Source organism: Pollicipes pollicipes, unplaced genomic scaffold (genome assembly GCF_011947565.3).
Source record: "Pollicipes pollicipes isolate AB1234 unplaced genomic scaffold, Ppol_2.1 Scaffold_7261;HRSCAF=8764_pilon_pilon_pilon, whole genome shotgun sequence".
Taxonomy (NCBI): Eukaryota; Metazoa; Arthropoda; class Thecostraca; order Pollicipedomorpha; family Pollicipedidae; genus Pollicipes; species Pollicipes pollicipes.
In genome coordinates, this window is record NW_023597054.1 from 23,969,144 (window position 1) to 23,995,775 (window position 26,632).

The 26,632-nt window shown below is 47.0% G+C and overlaps 3 protein-coding genes across 6 annotated transcripts; 1 reads left to right on the plus strand and 2 right to left on the minus strand.

Moving 5' to 3' along the window:
* The first annotated feature begins 1,705 nt into the window (after positions 1 to 1,705).
* Positions 1,706 to 6,551, plus strand: LOC119112223 (40S ribosomal protein S11). Its single transcript, XM_037236317.1, has 4 exons — positions 1,706 to 1,739; positions 3,983 to 4,099; positions 5,120 to 5,325; positions 6,385 to 6,551. The coding sequence occupies exons 1-4, from the start codon at positions 1,719 to 1,721 to the stop codon at positions 6,506 to 6,508; spliced, it is 468 nt and encodes a 155-aa protein (XP_037092212.1). The 5' UTR covers positions 1,706 to 1,718; the 3' UTR covers positions 6,509 to 6,551.
* Positions 6,552 to 12,689: 6,138 nt separating this feature from the next.
* Positions 12,690 to 17,019, minus strand: LOC119112626 (ATP synthase subunit 9, mitochondrial). Of its 4 annotated transcripts, none has more exons than XM_037236854.1 (3): positions 16,953 to 16,977; positions 14,123 to 14,208; positions 12,690 to 13,170 (listed from the first exon to the last, which is right to left on the minus strand). In XM_037236854.1, exons 2-3 carry the CDS (start codon positions 14,165 to 14,167, stop codon positions 12,826 to 12,828), a joined length of 390 nt encoding a protein of 129 aa, XP_037092749.1. In that variant the 5' UTR covers positions 14,168 to 14,208; positions 16,953 to 16,977; the 3' UTR covers positions 12,690 to 12,825. The 4 variants fall into 4 exon arrangements, with proteins under 4 accessions (XP_037092749.1, XP_037092748.1, XP_037092746.1 ...); XM_037236853.1 differs by lacking the exon at positions 16,953 to 16,977 and adding an exon at positions 16,978 to 17,019 and having other exon boundaries at positions 12,691 to 13,170; XM_037236851.1 differs by having other exon boundaries at positions 12,691 to 13,170; positions 16,928 to 16,998.
* Positions 17,020 to 23,656: 6,637 nt separating this feature from the next.
* On the minus strand, positions 23,657 to 26,541 carry LOC119113076 (apolipoprotein D-like). The gene is made up of 4 exons (XM_037237399.1): positions 26,476 to 26,541; positions 26,043 to 26,253; positions 25,647 to 25,798; positions 23,657 to 23,882 (listed from the first exon to the last, which is right to left on the minus strand). Exons 1-4 carry the CDS (start codon positions 26,497 to 26,499, stop codon positions 23,745 to 23,747), a joined length of 525 nt encoding a protein of 174 aa, XP_037093294.1. The 5' UTR covers positions 26,500 to 26,541; the 3' UTR covers positions 23,657 to 23,744.
* Between the last annotated feature and the right edge of the window lie 91 nt (positions 26,542 to 26,632).

The following is a 26,632-nucleotide window of genomic DNA, read 5'->3' on the forward strand; positions in this document are numbered from 1 at the left end:
TCCTGAATTCGGCACCAACGACTGCGGCACGTCGTCGCTGATATCGCCTCCGAAATGTCATGCTCAGCAAAATGACCAGAAAGACATCACACCTACCTGGCAGTTAGCATATAGAACAGGAGGGGTGCTCTCACATAGTTGCTGAAATTTCACCAGAATAAGAAACACGGGGTTGTTCAGCTCGAGTGACGAACAGGTCCGCGCCTACCCTCTGTCACGGACGTTCAGGTATGCTACGAGACGGCGACGGTTCACGGGCGTCTGCCGGATGACGTTGGGTGACGGAGTCGCGTCATGCACACCTTAAGACCGTCTCCCTGAGAGTGGTCGACATTCCCAGTCAGAAAACACTCCAAGAACGGAGGCAAGCCCCATATGGGCGCGATGGGGTTCTGCCATGACGTTCTGTTGCTCGCTCTGTGGGACTACGATATAGTTCTGTAAAGGTGTACTGGCACGCACACCCATACATTTCTGGCTCCAGTTCACACCTGGAGCTCCCCGCTCTGGCCCCCACCCGGGCTGACTGACAGCAGACTACCCCAGGCACTTGAGCGCGAGCGTTCAGTGAGCCCAAGTTACAGTGCCAACGTTATGGGTTATTCTCGGCGCACCAAGAATGCTCCACGTAACGTCAAGTATAATCACTGCCGGACGTGTTCGCAACGCAACTCGCCTTTTGCTGACATGTCCGTAACTGTCATGACAAGAACTGCACGTTCGGAGACACAAGATTTTCATTTACAGGTACTATCAATGCTCCTAAAAATGGAATCTGCCAATCACGCTCTTTTTAACGAATATAACGCATTTTTATCGCAAGTGGTCGGTCCTGAGCATGAGAATTGATCTCTTCATCATATGATGTGTTGCGCCATTTCTGTTTCACTCCGGTCGGGTCGCCGAAAAAAAAGGTGATGCGGTTCCTCTCCCTTTCTTTATGCACGCATAATGACACAGCGCCAACATCACACAACTAGGATCGACCGATTCGCACGTAACCGTCGCCTCCTGTGCTGCTGGGCTTGGGTCGCATCCTTAACCGCACTCGTGAAGGCCCATGCGCGAAAACCTGTGTGGGCCACTCGTGGTCCGGCTAACTTGGTAATGCGAACGACCATAATGCGCTACAGAGTGGCCCGCCCTCCCGACAGCCACGGAACCTGCCCGATGCCGGCCGGATGACTACTACGAGAAAATGCACGCTAAGAAAGAATGTGGATTGCCGTATCATTGGCTAAAATGGCAAGTGTTGAATTGAACGGGCCAACGGATCACGGCGTTTATCATTCTCATGTTTGATAATTGTAACCTAAATTTTAGTAAAGCAAGATTACGATGCGTCGGGAAAAAGATAAATCACTGGTACTGGTGTACATACATGAATATGCTTTTTTGTAGCAGTAGGTGACAGGATTTCATTTTTTAGTACATCCGCCTGCTTTATTTCACGTGTCAGCATTTTAGGGATTTCTTTACTTGCGTGCTCCAAGCAGTATTTTATTTTACCTAGGCAATATACGTCCATTTTACTAGATATCATCCTTTATACATGAATCATTGTATGAAATTAATTGTGTTTTGTTATTGTCAAATAATATAAATTCACACCTTAAGAGCAAAACACAATTTACCTCAGCACGATGAACCTAGGCGGAGTGGAGAGCATATTCTTCTTATGATTGCCCAACGCTGTAAACGTCCTTTTGGGTGCAATCATGGCGACGCTTGACCACCAGGTAAACAATCTGCGAAGTAGAGGTTTTAATTGTGTGCTATCAGAACGGTAAGGTGAATTTTATCGTTTGTGAAGTATTAGTGTATTAATATGACTGAAATGAAAACTGTTAAGTGATCAATATCTAATGCACGCTGCATGGTCACCCCACTATTGGTGCACGGAAAAGTAATGTTTTGGCTAGCTTATCCTGTAAAAGTGATTAAGGGTTTTTACATCAGTAGTTTTTTATGCCCAAAAATTATTGTGGAAATTTGTCTCAAGTTGTAGTCTGGGTTTCGAGCATTCAAGCGAGGGATTCAAGGCAACAGTCAGTATGTCCCAATGGCTCAGCTAATGAGAGTGGCCGCCTTTTAATTCACCCCACCAGTGGCTAGGTAAATTCAAGTTGCTCTAGGTACTCGATGTGTGCCCTTGATAGATAAGGCTTGTGTCCAGCGGCGGCAGCCGTGTCAGGTCAGCTGATGTCGGAGGGTGTGATTGTGTGGGCATTGCACCACCCCGCCATTGAGCCTTTGCCACCAAAGTTCTGTTGTTAACCTGGCATTGCAGAATCAGATGGGAAGAGTTGTAGCTCACACAAGCAATGCTTGGTATGAGGACTGATCCCTGAATTCCATAGATGCTTAAGGCTTGAATTATATCTATAAATGAAGTAACTTACTGCACCAAGCATGATGACATGTTTTGCCGGTTAGGTCGCACATAGCTACAACATTGTTGCAACAGTCTCAGCACACATGGAGTGTAAATCTGAACTCAGAGTAGAATGCATGCCCTGGGACTTAACTCAATTTCTGGAAATTAGTTGCTGTTTGAATGTGATTGACAAAGATAATGTCATGTGAAAATAGCCTGAGAATATCTTATGAAAATGTAGTTTGTAATTCAGCGCAGTTGGGCCTGGTCTGAGCAGGGTTTGCTCTAGAGGGAGGTTAAGAGCATTGGCATGTGCCAGGCATCCAGTACAATGGAAACATTTTTCAGGCTAGTACATTACTTCAGAGATGAAAGAGAATTGCAAAATTGTATCAACTTTCCTTCAAAATTGTGTTGTCTCTTTTCATAATTATTTCAAAATGAAATGATTTGTAAAATGGTGATCCCGAAGAAAATAATTATCATATAATTGCTTTAAAATGAATAGTTATGGTCTCTTGAATCTTTATGTATATCCTATTATTATTTTAATCAGTGACAATTCAGTTCTGTCATGTCAACATTGTTTGTATATGGGCAGGGCAATGCCCACATATCAAGCTCAGAGAAATGACAAACATGGTGCATATTGTTGATGTGTCTATGACCTGCCAAACATGGTGTGTAACATGAAACCTAAATATGATGCATGGCATTGGTCAAATATATGTTCTGACTACATTTTAGGATTAATGTGTCATTCTTCATAAAATTGTGTAAACAAAATCCTTTTCAATCCTTGGTGTAATGTCTGTGGGGCCCTGTTATGTGGAATTCCCTAAGTACCCAATGTCAAGTAACTCCAAGGTACATTTTATGGTGCATTTATTCTCAAGAAAATGTGTATTGAATTTCAGGGTAACATACAATCTACAGGTTTGGTTGACTACTGAGTTAATAACCTTATTTGTTATTTGAATATCCCTGAAGGGTTGGTACTTTTTCATACAGGTAGTCATTCATGCATTAGGATATTGTTTTTTGTTTTTTTTTCAAAAAGCATGTGGTAGGCTGCAAAAGTGTTGATTATTTCCATGATGATGCATGTTGTTACTGAAGCCTGGCTTGTTTGGCATTCTGTGTCACTGTGTTGGACCTGTTTAAATAGCTCTGGGAATGTTATTGGTGGGCTTTTGGAAGGTTTTAGCTAGTTGGGTCTTAGTTTTTATCTGCCCCCTAAAATATGTTAACTGTGGGAACATGGACATGGGTCCAGTAAGGGATGCAAGTGGCAGCTGGCTTGTGTCTCCAGAAGGTAACAATAAACCATGCATGGACAGATGAGATAGGGAATCACTTCCCATCCTCCTCCTTGATTGAAAATGTGAAATTAAGCAAAAAGAGAAGGAGCTGTGATTTATTTAAATGGGCTCAGAATTTATTCTACATTACTGTGCACTTTTTTGGTGGTGTATCATTGGAAAGTATATCACTAAAAAGGTGTCAGCATTTAATTATTGCTTGTGTTTTTGTGATAAGCCAGTGGCTTCTCTAAGTCTGTCTTTGTGACAATTATGTGGAATAATTTGTGTATTTGTTTCACAGACGGAGAGGGCTTTCCAGCACCAACCCACCATCAACCTCAACAAGAAGGGCCAGAAAGTTGGCAAGGCCCTAAGGTACCATAGAAATGTTGGGCTGGGTTTCAAGACACCACGTGAGGTAAGTTACCATTCCCCTTACAATTTTTTGACATTTATGATGCTTCCATGCATTGTCCATCCTGTTAGCTTGGTTGGATAGAGTGCCTGCTTTCTGATCTGCCCACCAGTGGCATGGTGGGTCTGAGTTGCTTAAGGGGCTTCATTATATCTCTGTAAAGTATGTGACCAGTGGCAGCTGCCCTGTTACAGATCAGGATAAGTCAGAGGACAAGGTCAGAGGACAGGAGGGTCTGTGCCAAGCATTACAGCATGTTAAACTTTAACCACCAAATTGTGTTGTTGACCCGGAATTCTGTGATTGGATGGTATTGGTCGGGGCTTACACAACAAGCACTGCTTGGTGTGAGCTTTAATCCCAGATATCCATCCATTCCAAAAAGTTTCAGGTTAGATCTTTAAAAACAAAATCTGATTGACTCATTTCCTGTAAAATGATATGGCAGATTTTTGGTCTGTGGCCTTGAGAGCCAGTTTGTTGCCAAGCTGGTTATGTCATGTTAGTTATTAATCTACCTGCAGCTTGTTTTACTCTTCCTGGGTAGGGGCTACCACCAGGCATGGTAACAATGTCTGGTTCAGCTTTTCAAGGCCAATGTATGTATGTGTGTATGTTTGTATATCCCACATAGCTTCTGAGCTGTGACAGACACGAGACTGAAAACAAATACCGCTGGGCAATACTGCGGCCAATAAGTATGTGCCGTTGGCTGGGGATTCATGCAAAGGCAGCTACATGCAGTGGTGTGTGTATGCTGAGAAATGTGACTAAAAAAAATTGAGTTTGTTATGGCAGGATTGCAGTCATTAAGAAAGCTTGTGCTGCCTTAATGTATGGATAAGCACAATATAAATAATCTCTTATTGGAAGAACTTGGTGCAAGGAATTGGGTGTACAAGGCAGCGCTTAAAGAAATTGTGTGTGATGACTCTGGAGAATCACAAAGTTGAAGGACACTTTGTCAGAGGTGTCTTGTACGGCTTGATTCGGATTTGCCTTGACCATTTGTCACATTTGCAGGCCATCTCGGGCATGTACATTGACAAGAAGTGCCCGTTCACTGGCAACGTGTCGATCCGGGGCCGCATCCTAACGGGTGTTGTACAGAAGATGAAGATGCAGCGCACCATCGTGATCCGGCGAGAGTACCTGCACTACATCAAAAAATACAACCGCTTCGAGAAGCGCCACAAGAACATGAGCGTCCACCTTTCGCCGTGTTTCCGGTGAGCGGTTGCGAATCATTCGGCCTAAGAGACGATTCCTCTCCCCTTGGAGTGTGTATTTGTATTAACTCTTGATTGATAGAGTACAAACATGGCCCATTTGACAGACAGCGGTGGGACTGTTGCATTCCCAAGACGTTTACTTAGAATCGTGGTGTCGTGGGCCGGAAGTGCTTGTCGTTTTTGGATTGCCGTATGCGTAACTGGGCTCAGTGTGACGATTACGTGAAACGTAACTACCCTTTTAGCATAAGTCGTCACGTGCGTGACTAAGCAATGTCCTTAGATACGTGACAAATGTGGTTCGGTCCCTCAGTAGGGTCTTCTCGTCCACCCCGGCGTCCATCATAATGGAGCCTGTGAATACCATGCATTGGGTTGTACAGAAGTGGGTGTCCTGGATATATACATATGGTAGCTGTACTAGGAATGCATAGCAGTAACTATGTCATACCCACTGCATGCCCTATAGCATTCGATGCGCCCCAAAACCCCCAACTATATCATACCCGGTCTGCTAATGTGTCATGTTTAGATGACACCAAGAGAGTTATGTTACACCTTGACAGAATTCGGGGAGCTATGTCCTTCCCGGTTACGTCAGCACCACTAAGAATGCACTCGACAGATCATCCTAGTTCGAACCTGAGTAATTTTTAGGAGTACATCGCGGGAAGCGGGACACCATCTATTCGGTTCCAAGACTCAATGCCACCTGACGACCACCGGAGCATTAACTGACTGGAAAGTTGTATACATTGTCGTCTGGTACGAACACAGACGAGTACGATAGTCCGAGCAACCACCCCATCCGCGACAGCTATGCTTACTCAGCAAACGGTGTCTGAGAGGTTTCGGGCAAGTAGAGGTTATGTGTATGGCGTTACTGCATCTCGACGAAGTACGAGTGACACGCGTGTTGCACTATTATCGTGAGGGGAAAAAAGTCGCTCCCAGCGCTTCTTCCGCTGATGGTGTCCATCCATTGTGCATGGACGCGTGGTGGCCTGTGACGAGCTCTGGCGGATACTGACGGCCCGCGGTCTGGTCTGGTTGCAGTGACGTGAAGATCGGGGACGTCGTCACGGTCGGCGAGTGCCGCCCGCTGAGCAAGACTGTGCGCTTCAACGTCCTCAAGGTGGTGAAGAGCGCCGGATCCAAGAAGTCATTCGCCAAGTTTTGAAGCCTGATCGCTGCGTGGAAATAAAGAAACAAAAAAAATCCGTCTGTGATTCCGTTTGAAACAAATTTGGGTGATAATCCATTCATGACACATAGCATGCGATTGGCACTGGTAGCACTGGCTGTTAATCTGGTGATTGGTTCAGAACCGTCCGCCTGGTGCGACGCCGTCCGCCTGGTGGGACGATCCTTCCGTTAATGCACGTGGATTGTCGGGTTAGCAGTGCGGAAACAAAGGAGTAGATTGTAAAGAGTGACACTCGGCCTTCATGGACGGCACCCAGAGACCGACATCAAAACTAAACCCTCTGCGTCTTAAACAGACCTTGGGTCGAAAGGGAAAGGGTCTTAGAACATTGAAGGTAGGTGTTAGATTTACGTTGGCATTACGTTGGTGGCAGTACCAACCTCCGAACACATTTGTAAACCATTATATTGAGGGTAGTGCGGCGTGCGAGAAATGGTCCTTGTGCCAGCAAAGAAAAATGCAGGCGAAAATTGCGAAGGGACGCGCCATTTTCAACTCTTTCAATTGGCCCAATACTTCCCACAACACTGGCTAAAGCACACAACATAGTTATGAATTTCAGGGCCCGTGCGGGAACCGCCGACTACGCAATTCTACCGATATTGGAGTGGTGGCTATATCTGTATCGCGGCGCATGCCAGCACCTGCAGGAGGGAGCGCCGGGCCAGCATGTGCGCAAAATCAACAACACTGATTCTCATGCAGTGTCCGAAAAAACGCCGGGTTAAGGTTATCGAAGATCATCCTCAGGTCATGTATTACTTTGGACTTTTCTGTCACAAGGGCAGTTAGGTGATTCGATGTCCTGACTTGCCGTGGTGTCAAATGGGGTGGAAAGACGATGTGAGTGAGTTTAGACGCGGTATGGTTTGGCCTAATATCCGGATGCATAGTCTGTCATGTGTCGGTACACCTTTCATTATGTCCCGCGGAGTCTGCCTCGTATTTCGCCGTATTCGATCTTTTGTCCGATTGTCTTGCATTGCTTTCAGAATGGGAAACGAATGTCATTGAAACATTGCAAGCTCAAGCTAGCATAAAGGAGTAGACGAATTTATTTATGGCTTGCCGAGAACAACAGGCTTCAATTTGAACAATGGGGCAAACTCGCCAGAAATTGACTAAACGTGCATTTCTTTTGCATATCACAAAACTGGCATAAATGAAAGCATGCTGCCTAAGTGCAGGAATATGTTATATATATATATATATATATATATATATATATATATATATATATATATATACATATACATATATATATATATATATATATATATATATATATATACATACATATATATATATATATATATATATATATATATGTGTGTGTGTGTGTGTGTGTGTCATGTATTCGCGCACTCAGGCAGCATGCTTTGGGATAACAGCAATAACTTAAAGCGTAAAGAACATAACTTCAATGACAGACAGCACATACATACATACACACACACACACACACACATACATACGCATATACAAATATGTGTGTGTGTGTGTGTGTGTGTGTGTGTCCGGTCGTGCGTGCGGCCATATCTTAGTAGAACACTTCTTTGTGTGTTTGAATGAAGACCGCTGGTTCCCCATTAGTAAGCGTTGTGATGCATTGTTCAAGGTTACCAGCTTTCGATGTCGTAGCAGGGAGATGCTAACAGGCTATACTCATATATAAACGAGGTGCGCTGGCACACGTCTCGGAGCTGGGTCCTCCGTCATAGCATGGCTGAACGGAGTCCGGGCGCCCGGCCGACATTGAAATGCTATCTCGTCCGAGCGTGCGTGCCCGCAGTAGCCACCGTGGTCTGCGTGACGAATGGCGCCCCGCCTGAGACCAGGTGAGGCGACAATGCCAGGCACTGGACGTGGTGCCGGGCAACATGGACAGAGTCGAATGCATGGCGCATCCGGAAAACGCCGTGCTGGCCAGACCACGTGAGAGGATGGGCTCGACTGGGCTGAGGCGGTCACACTGAGGACAGACCGAAAGCGTCACCGGTCGGGGCCAAACAGAATTACAATTGTGCGGTGAACAATCAGAACCAACACCTGCACAGGGACGGTGGCCCTCAAGCGCTCTGTATAGGAGGGTGACAGGTAACGCGCCCATATGTAAGGATGTAAGGGGTAAGGATGGTGACCAACTGCAGGAATCCGGTCATCTGCCCCCGGAGACGGCCGAGCCTGGCCACAATAAACGGAGAGCGTGCGCTCTGAAGCTCACAGCAACGCCAGTAGCGATGAGTGGTGGTCGGTGCGATGGGTGCAGGTTCTGCGAGGCAGCGTCCTGACAGCGCTAACCTGACCAGGTTAAGGCAAGCGCAAGTCGCAATGACCTCCAGCGGAAAGGTCTAGTGTGGTCTAATGGTGGTGTTTCCCGGTGGTGTCCGATTTAACTTTTCATTCTGGCATCGGGTTATGGCAGAACTTTCCGTCAATGCCGGTAGGACTGTACCGCGTGTTGTAACTGGCCGTCGCGGTGGATATTCCATGTATCGACTCGCCGTGTAACTGCTGTGATTAAGATGGATATCAGAACAGTCGGAAACTGCAATCAAATGTTACTTCGAGGTTGTTACTGACGAGTTATCACTTGTTTTGTTTTTGGATTTGCCGCCCATGTATCACGGTGAATAAGACCTATGTGAAGCGGTTGGCATGCTTATTGAACATTCAAACCACGTTTTCAGTCTTGCTGACAACAGGTCACAAATAAATCCCTGCTTGCGATTGGTCGACCTGTCGTACCGATGCGGAAACCTATCGGAAAAACGAAGAACTATTACTTCTACACTTTCCACCACGCGAACAAACCGTAGCTTCAAAGCGATATTGCGGCTCACGCAAGATATTTGTACTTTGTGTAAAGTTGTTCCCATTTATTGGCGCCTCGCAACAAACTTTGGTCGCCGTGTGATGCACAATATCCGAAAACCCCTAACTAAGAAACTCCATACAAGACAAGGGTAAATTTTTAAGTTCGTACGTTCCTAAGAGCTCGACTTTTTAAGGCGATATTCTGAATCAACGCTTGCATTGGCACCAGAAATTGGTCAGGAATCTACACTTCAACAAAAAAAAAAAAAAATGGGCAGACCTTGCACTGCGTTGACTGGACGTTGTACGTATTGACCTGGCGGATCGCTTTCCAATTTACCATATCCATTATGGGAAAATTAGGTGCCCTCAATGCAAGTGCGAACAGTTGCTTTAACTTTGGTCTACAGGTAGTAAATCGCGGACGGTCGTACTGTGAACGTCTACCAATGACGTCACATACTCGTGACCCAACCAAGGGGTGTCATCCAAGTTTGTAAAAATGATTAGTCTAACCTGTCCGCGATTCGTGCAACCGCGGACTATGCTCTGTTTATCGTAAGAAAGAACGGAATTAAAGCTGGTCAATCAACTCGTCACGAGCGTCGCGCTGAAATTGTTTTCAAACTCAACAAAATTGGTCGGAAGGCCTGCAGGACAGCACTGCGGATCTCTCGAAGCAATAGCAGTTTTGGATGTTTGCATGCCCATGCCAAATATATATATATATATATATATATATATATATATATATATATATATATATTTGGCATGGGGGTCATTTTCGTTGGCAATTATTTTTACGTTCTAAATTCATTGCCTACCTTTGACGCAAGTTATGCTATACTTTCATTCGGTAATTGCTCCAAGCTGGTGTTGTTTCATGAATAACATGGGAAAATCCCGAACACAGAAAATTAATTCGCTCAGTTTTATTGAAGGTATTCAACAAAACGCTGAACATTCAGCTGCAGATATATGTACAATACAACCAGCTCAAACACCCCACACGTAACTACATGTCACATCCACGTAAACGCCACGAAGTCAGTTGAAAAGAACGAAACGGAAACACTTCTCATGATTGATGTGTCATACCGTTCTCATTCATCGTTGTCGCTGCCGGAGTCGGTGCCGGAGTCGCTGCTATCATCGGTTGTTACGACAACCGGTGGGAGACCTTCTAGCAGCCCGCCATTCGTCCAGCACTGCTGCTCCAGCCTTTTGGCGTGCTCACAGCACTTACTCCAGTCCTCTGGAGAGACAGCTGCGACACCTGCCTCCACCACCCGTTCCACCTCCTCCATCCGCCCCGTCAAGTTACCCCGTCTTATCACGCGCTTCATCTGTGCCCACACTAACTCTGTCGGGTTCAAGTCGCAGTGATACGGCGGCAGGCGAACGACCCGATGACCTGATCTCTAGCAAGGTTGTCCAGAAAATATTCCTTCTTCCGGTTCTGAGACTTGACTAGCTCCAGCAGCTCCACATTTCGCATGTCTTCGTCGATGGTCACACCTGCCTGCTGCAACCACTCCTGGACTTCCGCTTTACGCCAGCTGGAAGTTGGCACTTTTTGGCACAAACGGGAATGGTATGAGGCATTATCTATTATGATCACAGAGTGCTCTGGCACGTTCGGAAGCAGGCACTGGGTGAACCACTTCTCGTAGCAGTCGGCGTTTATCGACGTGCGGTAGTCGACGTTCTTGTCATCGGTCCTGAGGTGGGGAAGTGCGCCCGGTATAAATCCTTCTGAAGAGCCGGCATGGACTATTATAAAACGTCTTCCTTTTCCAATGGCGTTCCTCCGTCCGTTGATCTGACTACCGTCCAGCCACGCCAAGTCCTCCATATCGTACTGATTATACCATGTCTCGTCGGTATAAACGATTTTGCTATCGGGAACTTCTCTACGCAGCCTCCTCATCTCCCGCAAGAACTGGCATCTCGTTGCTGCAATATGAGGTTTCTCGATCAGGATCTTGCGGTCGTCGATCCTTCGGTACCTAAATCCGTTCGCGAGTAGGTGTTTTCTTGCGGTGGATCTAGACATGGTGACGCCGAGCTGTTCGTGAAGAGCATCCGTGATGGTGTCCAGAGTAACATGTTTTCCGTCGATGTACATTTGGTGTACCATTCTCCTCATGGCGCAAACATCGAACGGACCTAGGTCCACCCTTGGTCTTGCTGCAGCTGGTCGGGATCGGCCTGCCGACTTCAGTCTGGCACCATTCTGGGCTTCACGTTGTATGCGATAGACTGCAGTCTTCCCAACGCCCGTTACAGCTGCTGTTCTTAATAATGGACTCTCCCGGACGTCGTCGTCGTCTCCCGCCTTCAACTTCATGTCCCGGTCTTCGACAAAATGTTGATGCACGTTATAAACAATTTCCCTACTTTGTGCCCCAAGAATTCTTCCCGACGCTAGATTAGATTTTTCATTCATTGGTAAGTATGTGCTAAAACATATAAAAGATATAAAAAGACAATGAAATATACAAGTAAAACAATACAAAAACTTTTCACTGCGTGAGATATTACCGCAACACCAAAGCGATGCCGGTCATGATGCCGGTAATTTTTGGGCTACAGCACACTCGAATAATGACCCAGGCGCAAAAAAACGTGCAAAATCGTTGGCAGCACTTTAATTCTGTTCTTTTTTTACGATAAACAGAGCATAGACAGAAGCTCCTGGAATCGGGCACCACACGCACATCCGATCAGTGGATGCAAATGTGTGTAAGGCATAGCCAGAAATTAAGTGGACCAACTCCGCAAAGTTTTTCGTATTTGTCACCTCATGGCGACTTCCACGACTCTGCCCCTCCCGCAACCATTTTGAGAAGCCGACACCGTGAGAACAAATTTAAGCGCGGCGCCCGCGCGTTACTCCTGACATGGCGTATAGCATCGGCGCATGTTTCTAATCTACATGTATTTACGTGCACCTTTTTACTGTGATTATCTACATTTATCTTGAGGCATAGACAAAGCGTAGCTGGGTACGTGCCCTCTCCCCCGCCCCCTGCGTTCTTCCGTTGGATACGCCACTGCTTCGAAGCGTGCGCAGAAAGACAATATTGCGCCCGGAGACACACACGCTGGCGTCGTGTTTGTTCGGCCTCATAAAATTGAGACCACCAATCGTTCCATTTGTTTGAATTATACTATGTACGTAGCTCGTCGCTCTCAGTTCTGTGCTGGAAACATGCATAATGGCGGCCGAAGACGCGCACGACTCAACAGTCGCTGCCCTGGCGCCCATCAACGCTGGCCGCGCAGTGGAGAGAAACAGCTTGGTACAGTTGGTCACGTACACGTGGGTGTATATTGGTATCTAAGGGGGGCCGCGTCCAGCGGCGCGGGTCGAACCTGGCGCCGTCGGACGCGTCCGACCGACGTACACCACTAACGGGAGCCGCGCCCACTCCCGACACACACCCCTCCCGACCGCCGCCCGTGCGCGGCTAGAAAGCGAACAACAGCAGGAAAGCCATCATCAAACAGAACAGACCCATGGCCTCGGACAGGGCGAATCCCAGGATGGCGTACGAGAAGAGCTGCTGCTTCAGAGAGGGGTTCCGTGCGTAACCGATGATCAGCGAGCCGAAGACGGAGCCGATGCCGGCGCCAGAGCCGGCCGAGCCGACCGTGGCGGCGCCGGCACCGATGAACTTGGCGGCCGAGTCGATGTCGCGGGAGACGGCCGACGTCTGCAGGGACCGGTACGGCACCACCGCCTGGCTGGAGGCGGGCGCGGCCGCCGCCGGACTGACGGGAGCCACTGCCACCGAGCTCAGCGGCCGCAGCAGCTGCGGGCACCACACGGTACGACGTTACGGCACCGCCGGCACAGCGTCAGGTCACGCGGCACAGCGGGTTAGGGCACATTAGCCTGCCGACACAGTACTAGGTCAGGTCGGGGCTATTTCCGACAGAGCCTGGCCATGCGCGAGTCTTCACGCGTCGCCTACGGCGTTAGTTATATGAGCTGACACGTGTGTCAATAGCAAATGACACGATTGTTGAGTGCCAGCGACATCAATGACCCCAGTCATTGCTCGCGCAGCTGCGTCCTCTCGTTTGGGTCGAATGAAAAGAAAGGAAACGATCGTGAGCAAGTAACGTTCATCTACATTAAATAGCTTTATATGAATACCATTTGCATCAAGACAGAACTACATCAGCTGTGCAAAAATACCAAAAATGGCCTCTCCATCCAATTCCAGACCAGACTTGAAATTTAGAGACCTTCAAAAACTTGGAACCCAACTGACACCTCTAGTCATGATCTACATAGCTGACCCCTAAATATGTTATTCATGTGGTTAACTCCCTAAATATATTATTCACACTATCCTCAGCCAAATGAAGAAGTGATACCATTTGTGTGCAACCATGCATGCAAAACAGAATTAGACCAAGCCAATCTTGTTAACACCATTTTGTTCTGTTATACTTACACTTGGGACAAAAACCCTTATGCACATATCTGGATGCTACAACACCTGTTGCCACCATTGAAATGCCAATGGCTTTGGGCCCAGACAAAATTATATGATCTTGACATGCAGCATCTTAGGATGTATGCGGTATACCATTTCAGATGGAATTATATATGTGCTACATTGCGACGTCTGCAAAAATCGTGTTCAGGGCATGCCAAAACCTGACAACAGCAGACAAGTTACAGAACTACTGCCTTGCCAGCAATGGATCACACTACCCTACTACCAAAACTCCACCCTCCTCACCCCTACTTACTGTTACTCTGGCAGCCGGCATCACGATCCTTGAGCAGGCATACATGGTGGCTGAGTTGGCGAGTGGGATGGTTTGTAAGAAGGAAACTGAAACACAACATACATGTCACCAGAAAAAACAACCAGACAACTAACATAACAGGAATTATGAGCACCATAGTGTGTAGTATCTTGTCAACATGTAACACCCTGCCATTGTGGCTCGGTCAGGCCTGGAGATGAAGCCATCGTCCTCCTCCCCCCCCCCCCCCCCCCCCAGTTATTGGTGCCCGCTTCAGCTTGGAGCCAATTTTGCAGAGCTGGCATCGGCTCCGGCTTCAGCTTTGTGCCATCAACTGTTGGCTTCAATTTTGGTTTTGGCTGGTATCGATTTCTGAGTCATCGCTCTAGCCCTGGCTCCATGCAATTTTGAGCCTGACTGGCTCTGCCATGCTGATTTTTCACTGCACTTTGCTTCACTAAGTCTTATACTTCCCATCACCCAAATATACCACTCTATGCCATGAACCACACTTATCTGCTGTGGGATAGATATATCATTCAATGGGGTCTGATTATCTCCTGCAAACTAAGAGGTAGCCTTTTTCATACAGTCTAAACAATTGTTTGTCACTTGATTTGGTAGTTTTCAAGCCATGCTGTCTGCATGCAGAGAAGTCATTGGGGTTTTTAACTGAAATAGCCATATTGAATATAATTTATTGCAGACTACACCTCTGCCCTTCTTAGGACCTAAAACCCTTTGGCTTCTTTGCTGCATGCTCAAAAGATGTGCAGACTACTTTGTGGACTATTGCAGAGTTAGTCAGGCATCCATTGTCATAGAAACATCATTCAAATCCTGCCATTCCACCAGCCATGGGGCAATCAAGGCCAAGGCAAATACAATTAGTGAGTCTCATATCTGGTGATTGTAAGCACAATTTTCAGATATAATGGCCATCAACCAGCTCTCAACCAATGCTGTGCCAGCTATGCAATATATTAACACAAGTGATGTGTTGTGCTACATAACACATTACGTTATGCATTTCTGTTAAGTATTGCAGAAATGACTTGTAATTAAATAACTTACGAATAGTGCTTTAACCAGGTGTGTGCATACAAGCTCATTAAACATTTGGTTCAGCACATATCCAGTGCCATTGTGGGCCACCTAATAAGAGGGAGATAAAAGAACAAACAGTGAGTTTTTCATAAAAAATTTCATTACATGATCAAAGAATAATGTAATGAGAAGCATCTTCAATAAAATATGCATTTTGTTGTCTACAGCAGTCTTTTCCACTTCAAATTAAACCAATAGTAGTAGGTGAAGTTATTCTTTCATATCCACTGCTCACTTAAACATCTTCAAATATGGAATATTCTGTTCCATTAAGATGTTTCAAAGGACTGATAAATCTGCCTTCAATTACAAAACCAAATGTAATAACAATGGCTCAGAAACTGTAGCCTTATGCTATGTATATATCCTTACCAAAACAAATATTTTGTTAGCACCCAACATAACAATATCACCATAAAGCATCCATGCAGGGAATTGTGAATGCACCCAAGCACAGTATCTGTCACACAAAGGTAACTTTCATTTGGATTGCTGCAAAAAGTGTTGCAGGGAGTGGCTTTCAATAACCAATAAAAATTGACAGTTCAACATTACTTCTTAGATAATAGTATTTGGCTCTATTCTATTTATATTCTCCCTTTATAAACTTGTTACAAAAACATCTCCACATCAAGTCATTGCATGCTATCTGGAGTGAGAGCCTACTTGCTGAGAATTTGATGATTTGGGTGAGAAAAAGGATTAAACCCATGAAGACTAAGCTAAAAAGCTGGATTTTTCAATGTACTTTAAAGCTGTTTGCCTGCTTGATGCAGAACTGACCAGCTATATTAATTTCACTGATACCTTGGTTCAGATGCTTTAAATTATCTGCATGTGGCAGTTATTTGATAACCATTTGAGCTTAAATCAAGCCAATTTCACCAAGCAAAAAGCTAGGCATGGGGTGAAATTTCAGGAATCAAAAGTTATACACATCCTATCATTTCTAGTTCAACTATTGTAAAGGGTATGTATATATTAACCATTGCTGAACACTGTCCTTCATGTCTAATTCTCAGTCCACAAAATCCATCCACCACCTTGGATGTCTACATAGCAATGCCTAGTAAAACTTGGGCTTAGTTTTAGGGGATGTACTGTCATAGGTTGCCCCATTCAACCACCTTGCTCAGCAGCTAACCTTGGCACTGAAATTGGCTGTGACTGTGCCCCAAGCTCTGAGCACTCAGACTTGCAGTATGCACATGCTTGAGATGTTGCCACAATATCAATGCCACACAAAATATGTTCATTGTAACATGTATATTTTAGTCTGGCCTTGCTCAGCAATCATATTGCATAGAACATGACCCTCACCTTGCAAACCACCAACCCACCAAACATTCCTTCCTAATGGCCCATAATTTTACCAATTTATGCTAGCAAACAGGAAAAAATAAGGGCAGAATAACTATGCAATCCTTCCTAGAAAACTACAGCAGTGACCATGATTTTAAACAAGATTTAGTCACAAATCGGGGACGATTAACATAACCCATTAGTTTGCCCACAATGGTCGCGGCACGGTGTAAAACTGACGCCACAGTACCTAATACCGGCAAACAGGACACCCAGAAACTCGCACCCAAGCCATGATTTTTTCCCAGCAACAAAAATTACGGCCCACAAAGACATTCGGCTTGATACCCCAAATCTTTGGCAAGGGTGGGTGGCACAAATGCCTGTGAACCTCACCGCCACACTCAATATTCTCTCTCACACGGCAGCACCCAACCGGCACCAACCTCGCCAGCACACCGACGGGAAGAAGTGCGGGAGGAAGAGAGGAGGAATCCAATACGGCCTATGGTGCCAAGTTTTGATTTTAAGATAGCAACAGTTCTTAAAACATACTATGGCGTTCAGAGCAATAATATCATGAAAATGCAACAAATGATCTTTCTTAGTGGCATATCTGCCCAATGTACCGCATGTGGTGAAGGGAACATGAGGTTCAGTTAGCTTGTATTTTAGGCCATATCATGATGCTGCTGAATGAGCTGAATAGCAAATAAATTAATAAGATCAATCTTTTTTATCTATTTTAATTTTTTCAAATCCATTCAGTGATATAAAGACCATTACAGCTGTGTGCTGATAATCATGGAGAAACCCCGGTTACTGTCGTCGCCTTTTACTGCCGCACAATCACGTGACTTGCCAGCTGGGCTCTTGGCTGAGCCGGGGCGGTGGATGTCAGTGGATGGTCGTGGTGTGTCAGGAGTGGGGGAAGGAGCCGTACTCACCCCGTGGGGCCTGAAGGGGGTCAGGGTCGGCCGAACAAACGAAGTTTTTTAACACGAAATTCAACAAAATTAGACATCGCTAGGCCCCCTTGGACTAGAAACAGTGGCGGCTGGGATGTGCCCACGGGCAGACAACAGCGATTGTTCGATGACAGAGGGTAGTGATTGGGGAGATTTTGGGATTATTTGAGAGAGCATCCCACGGTTTGTACTTTTCTGTTATTGTTGTTTCAGCCGCGAAGACTGATATCAATAAAATGCTAGCTTCGATATCAATAAAATGCTAGCTAGCTAAACCATTCTGAAAATATCAGACTTTCTATTTGGGGCAGCCGGCCCTCCAACAATAATCCCATTTGGCTCTCTGCTCACCAATACCAAAGTAATATATTTCATTTGCCTTGCCTTGGCCAACGTGTGTGTTCCGCAATGTTTAAACACCTGTGTCAATCAGTTTGTGTAGCGAAGACTACGAAAGCGTGAGACATTCTGAGACCAAAAGAAGTACGAGCACGACGGTATTATACCGCGATTTCAACGAAACGTTGTACTACGGCATTGACTTGTCCTCAAGGCTCTTGGAGCGGCTCTTTACGGGGCGGCTTTGGGAATGGGTGAATTATAAATGGCCCATGTGACGCACTGGTTCAAACATCGAACAATGACCTCAGTAGCAGGCCCTCATCCGCTGGAGCAACCACAAACGTTCTTTTATGATTCGCACCAGTAGAGGTGCGCATGGCCATCGTCATGAGGATAGTCGCAACAACTGCAGGGAGAAGCAAAGTGGTGTTACAAAGCGTTGATGGCGTAATTTAGATTAGAAAAGATGGCAGTGGGGCAGTGGCACCACCCAGTGGAACTACCCAGTGGTATTGTTAGACGTAGCTAGTCCGGGGGTTTCACTAGAACATTTTTTTTTGTGTATGGCTCAAAGGAGCAACAGTTCCTTTAAAGAGAGGGTCACCATTTCGAAGACATTTTGATGCTGCTCACATCCTCCCCTTCTAAGCCCAAGTCCCTCAATTTCTGAGCTACACGCGCGCAAATGCGAGGAAAGGTATATCGCGGAGAGCATTTCAGTCACCTTGGCATTAATGACACCATGATAACGTCATTCAAATCCTGTTTTTCCATAAGCCAAAGTGATGAAGGTTAAGCACAATTGTCGAGACGCTCATATCAAGCGTTCATGAGCCCAATTTCCAGGTAAAACGGCCGTCGATTAGCTCTCAGTGTTGTACAAGGTACTATATCGTGATCAAACGATGATGTATTAAAGAGGAGATATCCTCTTTATTCACTAAACAGATAATTATGCTGTCTGGAGCAGTCTTTTCCACTGAAAAGGCGTACGGAGAGTTCTAAGCGAGCTTGTTTCATCATACCTCATGCTTGCTTTAATACCTTCAAAAGTAAAACATTCCCTCTAAGAGATCTAGAGTTCCTACGCTGTTGCCGAAGGCCCTTAACGTTCACATGCAAGGGCAACCCAATCGTAAAGGAGCCTTCCACGTTGCCATTGATCCCTGTGTATTTGCTCAGAAGGCCCTACGCTGTTGTCGATGCCTTATCTGCTAGCATGCCGGACACTTGTTGATCAGGGACCCCCCATCATTTTTTCCCACTCGCCCGAGGGACTCGATGCGCCATTACCCGGCCCTACATGTTAGCCTGTCGGGGTACTCTCCGGCGCTGCTCATAGGCCCTTCACATTGGCCCCTGGGCCCTTCACATTGTTTTCCACTTCATCGTAGGACCCTGTGCCGTTGCTGGGGCCCATGTAAATTAATGCACTGAGGCACTCGACGGTCAGGAACCTTCTACACTGATCTTGATGTAGAGATCGTTCCCCTTTTATGTCATTCGCGGAGAAGCCTTTACTCTTGTCGGGCCCCTTCCTGTGCGTTTGCCCGAGCACTCTTGATCGCACAGGAGGCCGCTACAATGGCCCTGGCCACTTCAGCTTAGAGAACCCTAAACTACTGTCCGGGGCCACTTGACGTTTGTCTGCGAAGGCATTCTCGATCGCTGAAAGACATTCATTCGCGTGCCCTGGCTTTGTGTTATTTCCTTTTGCTCGGAGGGGCCTGCGCTGTGGCCAGGGCCATATTGTTAATCTGTCGAGGTGCTTCCAATCGTTCAGGGGTCCACCATGTCGGTCTTGGGTTCTTCTCGCTTGCTCAGAGGACCCTACCTACACTGTTGCCGGAATCCATTTTGTTGGTCCTGTTGCGGCACCCTTGATTTTTCAGGCGTTGTCCCCATTCGTCTTGGATTTTCCCATTTTACCAGAGTGCCAACGTTGTTGACGGGGCATGAATTGTTATCGGCCGGGACGCTCTGACCGTTCCAGGGTCCCGCACAATGGTGGTGGGCTCTTTTGATGACGTCAGAAGGATCATACCCTGTTGGCGAAAGCCCACATGTGCCCGGGAGCACATGTACCAGTGAGCACATGTCAATAACTTCGGCACAATCGTCAAAGATAATGTGACGCGCCGTTGACGTCGCACATGTCATTTTCAGTCGTTATTGAGTTTGTGACCCTATTTGTGATTGCGCGGCACGTTTTTAACACATTTTGAAAGCTAGAATATGTTGCTCTCTTTAATAACTGTCACGGCAAAATCTCTGCAATAGTCATCAGCCATCAGCCGATCCTATCGACGAGACGGGTAACCGCCGAAAGCCGGGTAACCGTACGCATCTTCGGAATCAAGTGTCGCGCTTGATTTTGATAGCATTTGGCAACCAACCTTGCTTTTTGCCATATATTCTCCGAAAAAGCTTAGCATTAAAACGAATGTGGAGACGATGAGCATGCTCCATGTATGTGCATATGTGTCTAGAGCTGCGGACAGGAATATTGACTCCAGTGTAACAATGCGCAAACACAATCTGAAGATGACATGGCCGGAATACAATATTTTTGGAGGGGCCCCAGACTCCAGGGGACCAACAAGGCCCCTTCCCCTGACGAAATCCTGGATCCGCCGCTGGATGGTGACCAGGCGCGCATTCAGGATTGCACAGTGGCGCAGCAAGGGCGTAATTGGTCGGTTTGAAACTTGTTTTGATGTTGAGAAATGACATCCCATTTAAATCCGATACGATTCATGTTACAATGATGATATATCATAATGACGCTATCGATGGTGATATGTTTAGTTAACTGGCGTATCAGTATTCCTGACATTTGCTGTATTCCATTAGTGATTCAGTCAGGGAAACATTTGCTGAACACGGGCAGGGACTGCATCCCAAATGCAAAAGAGCCTCTGCGTTGGTCGGGGCCATCTGACAATGAAAGGAGATGTGATAGCTTATGGTGAGTCCACAATTAGGCAATGGAAGGACACTGCAATGACCATGTTACGGTGGCTTGGGAAAAATACAACCAGACCCCAAGATTGCAACCGTGTGCATTTGATCACTCTGGAAGAGGAATATCAGCCACCAGCACAACACACTCGCCAGATGTGTTTTCGGCTGCACTGAGTCGCATCAGTCGTATATCGCATTGAGTTCGAACAGCGTATCACCAAATGCTTGCGGGCCGGCAGGAGCAGTACGCTGCACAGATGCGGCGTCCTATTTGAAATGCTTTATTCTTGAGCGAGGACGGTACAGGCTTGCACATACGATGCCATAGTGGGAGCATTATCGGCGGGCAATGAAAATCTCGCATCGGCCTACAATTGTTTTGCCCAAATACCTCCTCAACGGCGCAGAGCTAACTTTGGTCAACGCGTGCGAAGGGTGATGACCATAATACGACGGTCCAAAAAAATAGACTAAAGCCTAAATATTTCGACTGCATGCATTCCATTGAAGTGGTATAGAGCATAAGCTGCTAGTATAATACACTAGTCGTATTTTGGTCTTGACTTTATTTCGATCACCCGCCCCCCCCCCTCCCCTTCCCCATCAGCGATCACTCAATGCTTGAGAGTGCACCGATGCTATCATTTGCGAAGATACGGCTCCTAATTTCACATATTTTTATTTCTGCGGGGAAGGCGAAGCCTCGCACACTAGATATCATTGTAAAAATCATCTCGGCCCGCAACGTAAATCTGGCGTCATTCAGCCTGACGTTTGAGTTGTCTGTTTAGCTTTTTTGTTATTGTTTTTGTTATTGTTCCAATCATACCCTGATGGAGTAGGGTTAACTGCGTCCGGCGCGCGGGTGGAACGACTGTCATAATGCGGTGGACCGTTGAAATTATTTATGGTCAACACCTGAAAATTATAGCTGCGTGCGTTCAGTGGCACTGGAATTTGTGTAAAAGGTGTCAGTACATTATGCTCGTCCAATTTTGGTTTGGATTTCATTCCGTGCCCCGCTCCCCTCTGCCCAGCCCCACAGCGTATCACTCAATGTTTGGTGGCCGGCCGAAGCGGTGATTTGCACCGCAGAGTATCCCATTTGGCGAACCAGCGACGGCCGTGCGAGCGCGGGGGAGCTCCCTCGCTCATTGGAAAAAGAAGAAATGTAAGGGTAACGCAAGATAGCTTGCACCTTTTTGCCGCTGGATGCTTGCGCCTTGTTTAAACCCGGCCCTTGCAGCGGCCAAAATGTAGGCGCCGATCTTAATCACTGGAGATCGTAAAATATTTTTTTTAGCACTGTGTTCCAAAAAGATGGCAGCTTATTTTAAAAAATGTCTTTAATTGGAGGCGTGATAAATTTGGACTCAATCTGCAAACGATGGAAACAAACCCGCAAAAACGCTTTTGGATATTTAGCGCTGGATCACAAAACCTGAGCGTATAGTTGTCGGTCGTCCCACTCCATTGTGTCGAAGATCGGCAACATTAAGAACGCTGCAAGGTGCTGAATATGACATAATTTCACGGTGGCAGACCTTCAACAGTCATACCCCTGATGTCATTGTGCTTTATCTGATTTCCTTTGCGGCATTCACCAAAAACATCGCATGTTTGTTTTTTATTAAGATGGCTGGCGACAAAGCTGGCAAAATATGTTTGGTAGAAATAAAGCTGGTAAAAAATGAAATAAAATAAAATTACTTGTAATCGAACCCAAAGGCTGACACTGTGTACATTCGAAAGCACCGCTACAGTGCTGTGAACTGTCAGTACAACACACTCGTGGATTTTATAATTTTATTTCATTCGTACGAAACCCCAACAGCATATCACTCAACGCTCCTGGGCCGGGATGGAGCGGTGGTTTGCACATCTACGACGTCCATTTTTAACCACTTTAACTGGTACGCGGAGGCAAAGTCACTCTCTGAAGGACCGACATGGTAGTGTATATTCTAATAAACCCTTGACCCAACTTTGGCCGACCTAACCGCAGAGAAATGGTCGTGATACCGCGGTGCGGGAAACATGCCTATAATGAAACCAAAAGATCGCGACTGTATTCTTTTGATAGCGCTGGTACATGGTTATTACGCTCCCGGACAAAACACTCGTCGGATTTTGGTTTCCATTTGATTCGATGGGCACTCCAGCAGCGTATTATTCGAGGCTCGGGCGCCGGCTGCAGAGCTTGTTTGCACAAATGCGGTGTTCAAGTTGAAATATATTTATCTTAGCGCGGGAAGCGCATCATAGCGCGCATGATATCATTGAAGAAGCACTATCGGCCGACAATGTAAATCTAGCACATACTGGTACTGACCATCTAACACATACCTATTTGCTCAAATCACCCGTTCAGTTCTTTTACGACTCGTTCAATTGCATCCCCTGCTTAGATATTCCGGAGCGCCAATGCCAGCACAACCTTCAGCCAATTTGTCAACTTTACCAAACTTGTAAACTCGTTGACATCCGGCTGGAGAATCGTAGTTTTCCATGCATTGGAACTCGCCGCCGTCATTGCTGGGTAGCGTGATATTACCATGCATGATAACGATATATTCTTTGGGTGCTTTATTTATGAGCTCCAAGTAGATTCGAAAAGGCACGTGCCTCTGTTACTCAACAAGTACAAAACAGCAAACAAGAAACCAATGCGCAACTTCGATCGTACAAGCACCACGTGAATGGTTCACAGAAAACACCAGTCTCCCGAACCTCCCTAAACAGACCGCAGCTGAGCGCAGCTAGTCTACTCGCGTCGCGGAGTGCCGTGCCGGCCGATCTGGCGCGCGCCGCTCGGACCGGCCGCCCCTGCTGGCCGATCGGCCGTCCCTGCTGCCCGGTCAGCCGCCCCTGCTGCCCGGTCGGCCGTCCCCGCTGCCCGGTCAGCGGCCCCTGCTGACCGATCGGCCCGCCCGCTCACATCACTCCTTGCTGAAGTCGAACAAGGTGCCGTCCAGCCGGATGTTGATGTCACTCTCCTCCTTGGTGATACAATCTGCGTGGCCCACCTCGTCCAGGTGGTCCGGCTCCAGGTCAAACACCAGCATCCGACGGCGAACCTGCCGGCAGGACGCGCCCGCCCGCTCAGCCTCCACGCTACATATCGCGTGTTGAGGACCATTTGATACATTACAGGGATGTAGCTTCTTATTCAGGTGAGGGGGAGGACTTCAACGCCCCCTCCTTAACATAAAGACGCAAGGACATGAGGCCAACAAAGAGCCACAAGGGCTCATCGAGGTTGGCCTTCCTCGGGTTCAGCCCACATCCACGAAACTAGTTGAACCGCCTGACTTGCCCGAATTTAGCTATAAATGAGATCCTTAGACCACTAAAACTTGTCCAAGCGATTCTAAAATGTTGCTAGAGAGGGGCGCTCTACATCTTCATTTGACAGTCATTACCAATGATTCTCTTCTCTAAGACTACATGACCGGCGTCATCTTTTGACGCTGTGGCGTACTGCGAACGACGTCTCCGGGATGATATCATGACTATTTTATTTTCGATGGTAAGATGCCGCAATGCCGCTGTTTTCCGATGCTGGTTGGTGTTGTGGTCTTAAGAAGTGCTACATAATGTTTTTTTTGAATATTGTTATATTCCGAAAGGCGGTGCGAGGGTTCAATCAGCGGCGTGATACATCAGAGAATGCACAAATATGATGGCACGCAATGTTTTGAGGTTAAGTGTAGGTAACAAAATTTTCGGACTTTATTCCACCTGCCCAAAACTTCTTTTTGGTATGTTTTCCATGGTATGCAGACTGGTAAATAAGAAGAAAGGGGACTAGGCTATCACATACGAAAAAGCTCCGTTACACTGGCAGGGTGTGAATCATGCTCAATGTGTTTAAATTTTCAAGCAGACAAGCACATACGGCGGTGTTAAATTTTGTTGTTATGTAAGGACAATTCCCTCCCAGAATGTATGTTTGAAACCTCAATTACTCATGCTGGACTGCTCAATGATTCTTAGAAGACGGAGCTTTAGCTTGATGTGTTATATTGCTATCTCTGGTGATGCAACTTGAGAGAAATTCTATCACATATACGCATGCATGGCGCTTTGACTAACTTAAGGATTGTTCAGCATGGCAGGACGTGGCGCTAGCCGGGGACCAATTCGACCGTCAAGAGCGCGTCCGAGAGGACGTGCCAGGAACACTCTCTTTTCTGGAGACCAGTAAGTGATCAAGCTATCGCATAACACAACTCGCAACGCTGTTTATGCTTCTAATGTAACGACATGCATTGTGGCATGTGTTGCGTTTTGGTCTCGCTCAAAGCACAGCTTTATGTTGACTCTTCACTGTAACAATCACTGGGCGCTCCCGGAGCATTGGATACATCGGTCAGTGGTAAAAAATTGTTTTACGGATCGTATAAGTCACGAGATCAGGCCGCATCGAATCGTACTACATCTAAAACGATTCAATGTTATGCCACTGCATGATAAAAAATGACTGGAAAAGTATGAAAACGCATTATAAGGCAAAAGAGTACTTGTCAACCGGTAGCAACTAACATCCACTTCTTGGCTCGTATAGCTTTCGCACCTAGCACAGTTCCATTCATTTTCCTATCTATCATCCCGTATTCATATGCCTATCTATCATCTAGTATTCATATGCCTATCATTCATATCCGTATCTGCCATTCATATCCCTCTAGACAACATATGCCTAGCTTTACCCTAATTGTTTCAATGGCTTTTGTACAAGTCGCAACAATACAAACACACACACGCGTGCCAGTCGCCTCTGACTACGGAGCCATGCGCAGGGGGGGGGGGGGGGGGCGGTAGCGGCGCTCGCGACTCACCTTCTCCACAAACATCTCGTCGACGGCCGGCGTGCGCGACAGCACGTACACGTTGCGCCGGTGCACGATCTTGGCCGCGTGCTGGCAGTGGAACACGCCGGCATAATTGTCGTAGTCGGTTGTCATGAAGACGTATTTGGAGCTCAGGGGATCTGCGGACGGGCGCGCCAGTGATGAGTCAGCGTGGGTTTGCACTAGGCTCTAGCTGCTGTGGTCTCGCGACCTTGCATGGCCCAATCGGCGGGTATTCACGCTTCCGAGGTAACTGTCAGATTTTGAATGCATGTGAATACAATGGCACGGTCATGCCCCAGACATGTGTGTTTGAATGTACTGATGACATTAACTATGCCTTGGCGTTGCACCTGGCCCGCTCGACTGACAATAGCGGCTTACTGGTGGAGAATGTTGCCTGGTACGCTCCGGGCGGCCCGTTGTCCCTGAGCGTGCCGACGCTGCTGTACTTGTGGTCGAGGCTGACGGCGTCTAGCGCCCGCAGCTCCTTGGACTCCACCACCCGCAGGCCGCTCTCGGTCCGGGTGTAGTTGAACGTCAGGCAGCTGGAGGTGGTGCCGAAGGCGCGGTGGACGTACCAGAGACCGACGATCTGCCAGCGGGGTGGCCGGCCGTCAGCACCAGCGGAGGAATCGCGCAACGCTTGTCCCGCTCCGCCACCCAATTATAGTGTACATCACCTTCCCTTGATCGTGATACACACGTGACGGCATCGTCTGCACATTTTGCGATCTGAAAGGATTGCCCATTTGTTGAGTCGATGAAAATATCGCGCCGTTCTGTAAACGATGAAGAGACATCGTCTGCGTCTTACCCGGTCGGCGTCGAAGTCGTCCATCGGTTTCACGTTGGCACACTTGCCGGCTCCGTACTTGTGAGCCGCCACTGCCGAGACCCCCACCAGAAGCGCGAAAAGGGTGGAGCCGAGCATGGTCGCAGCTGTGGGAGGCAGATCAACTACGTCACGGCGA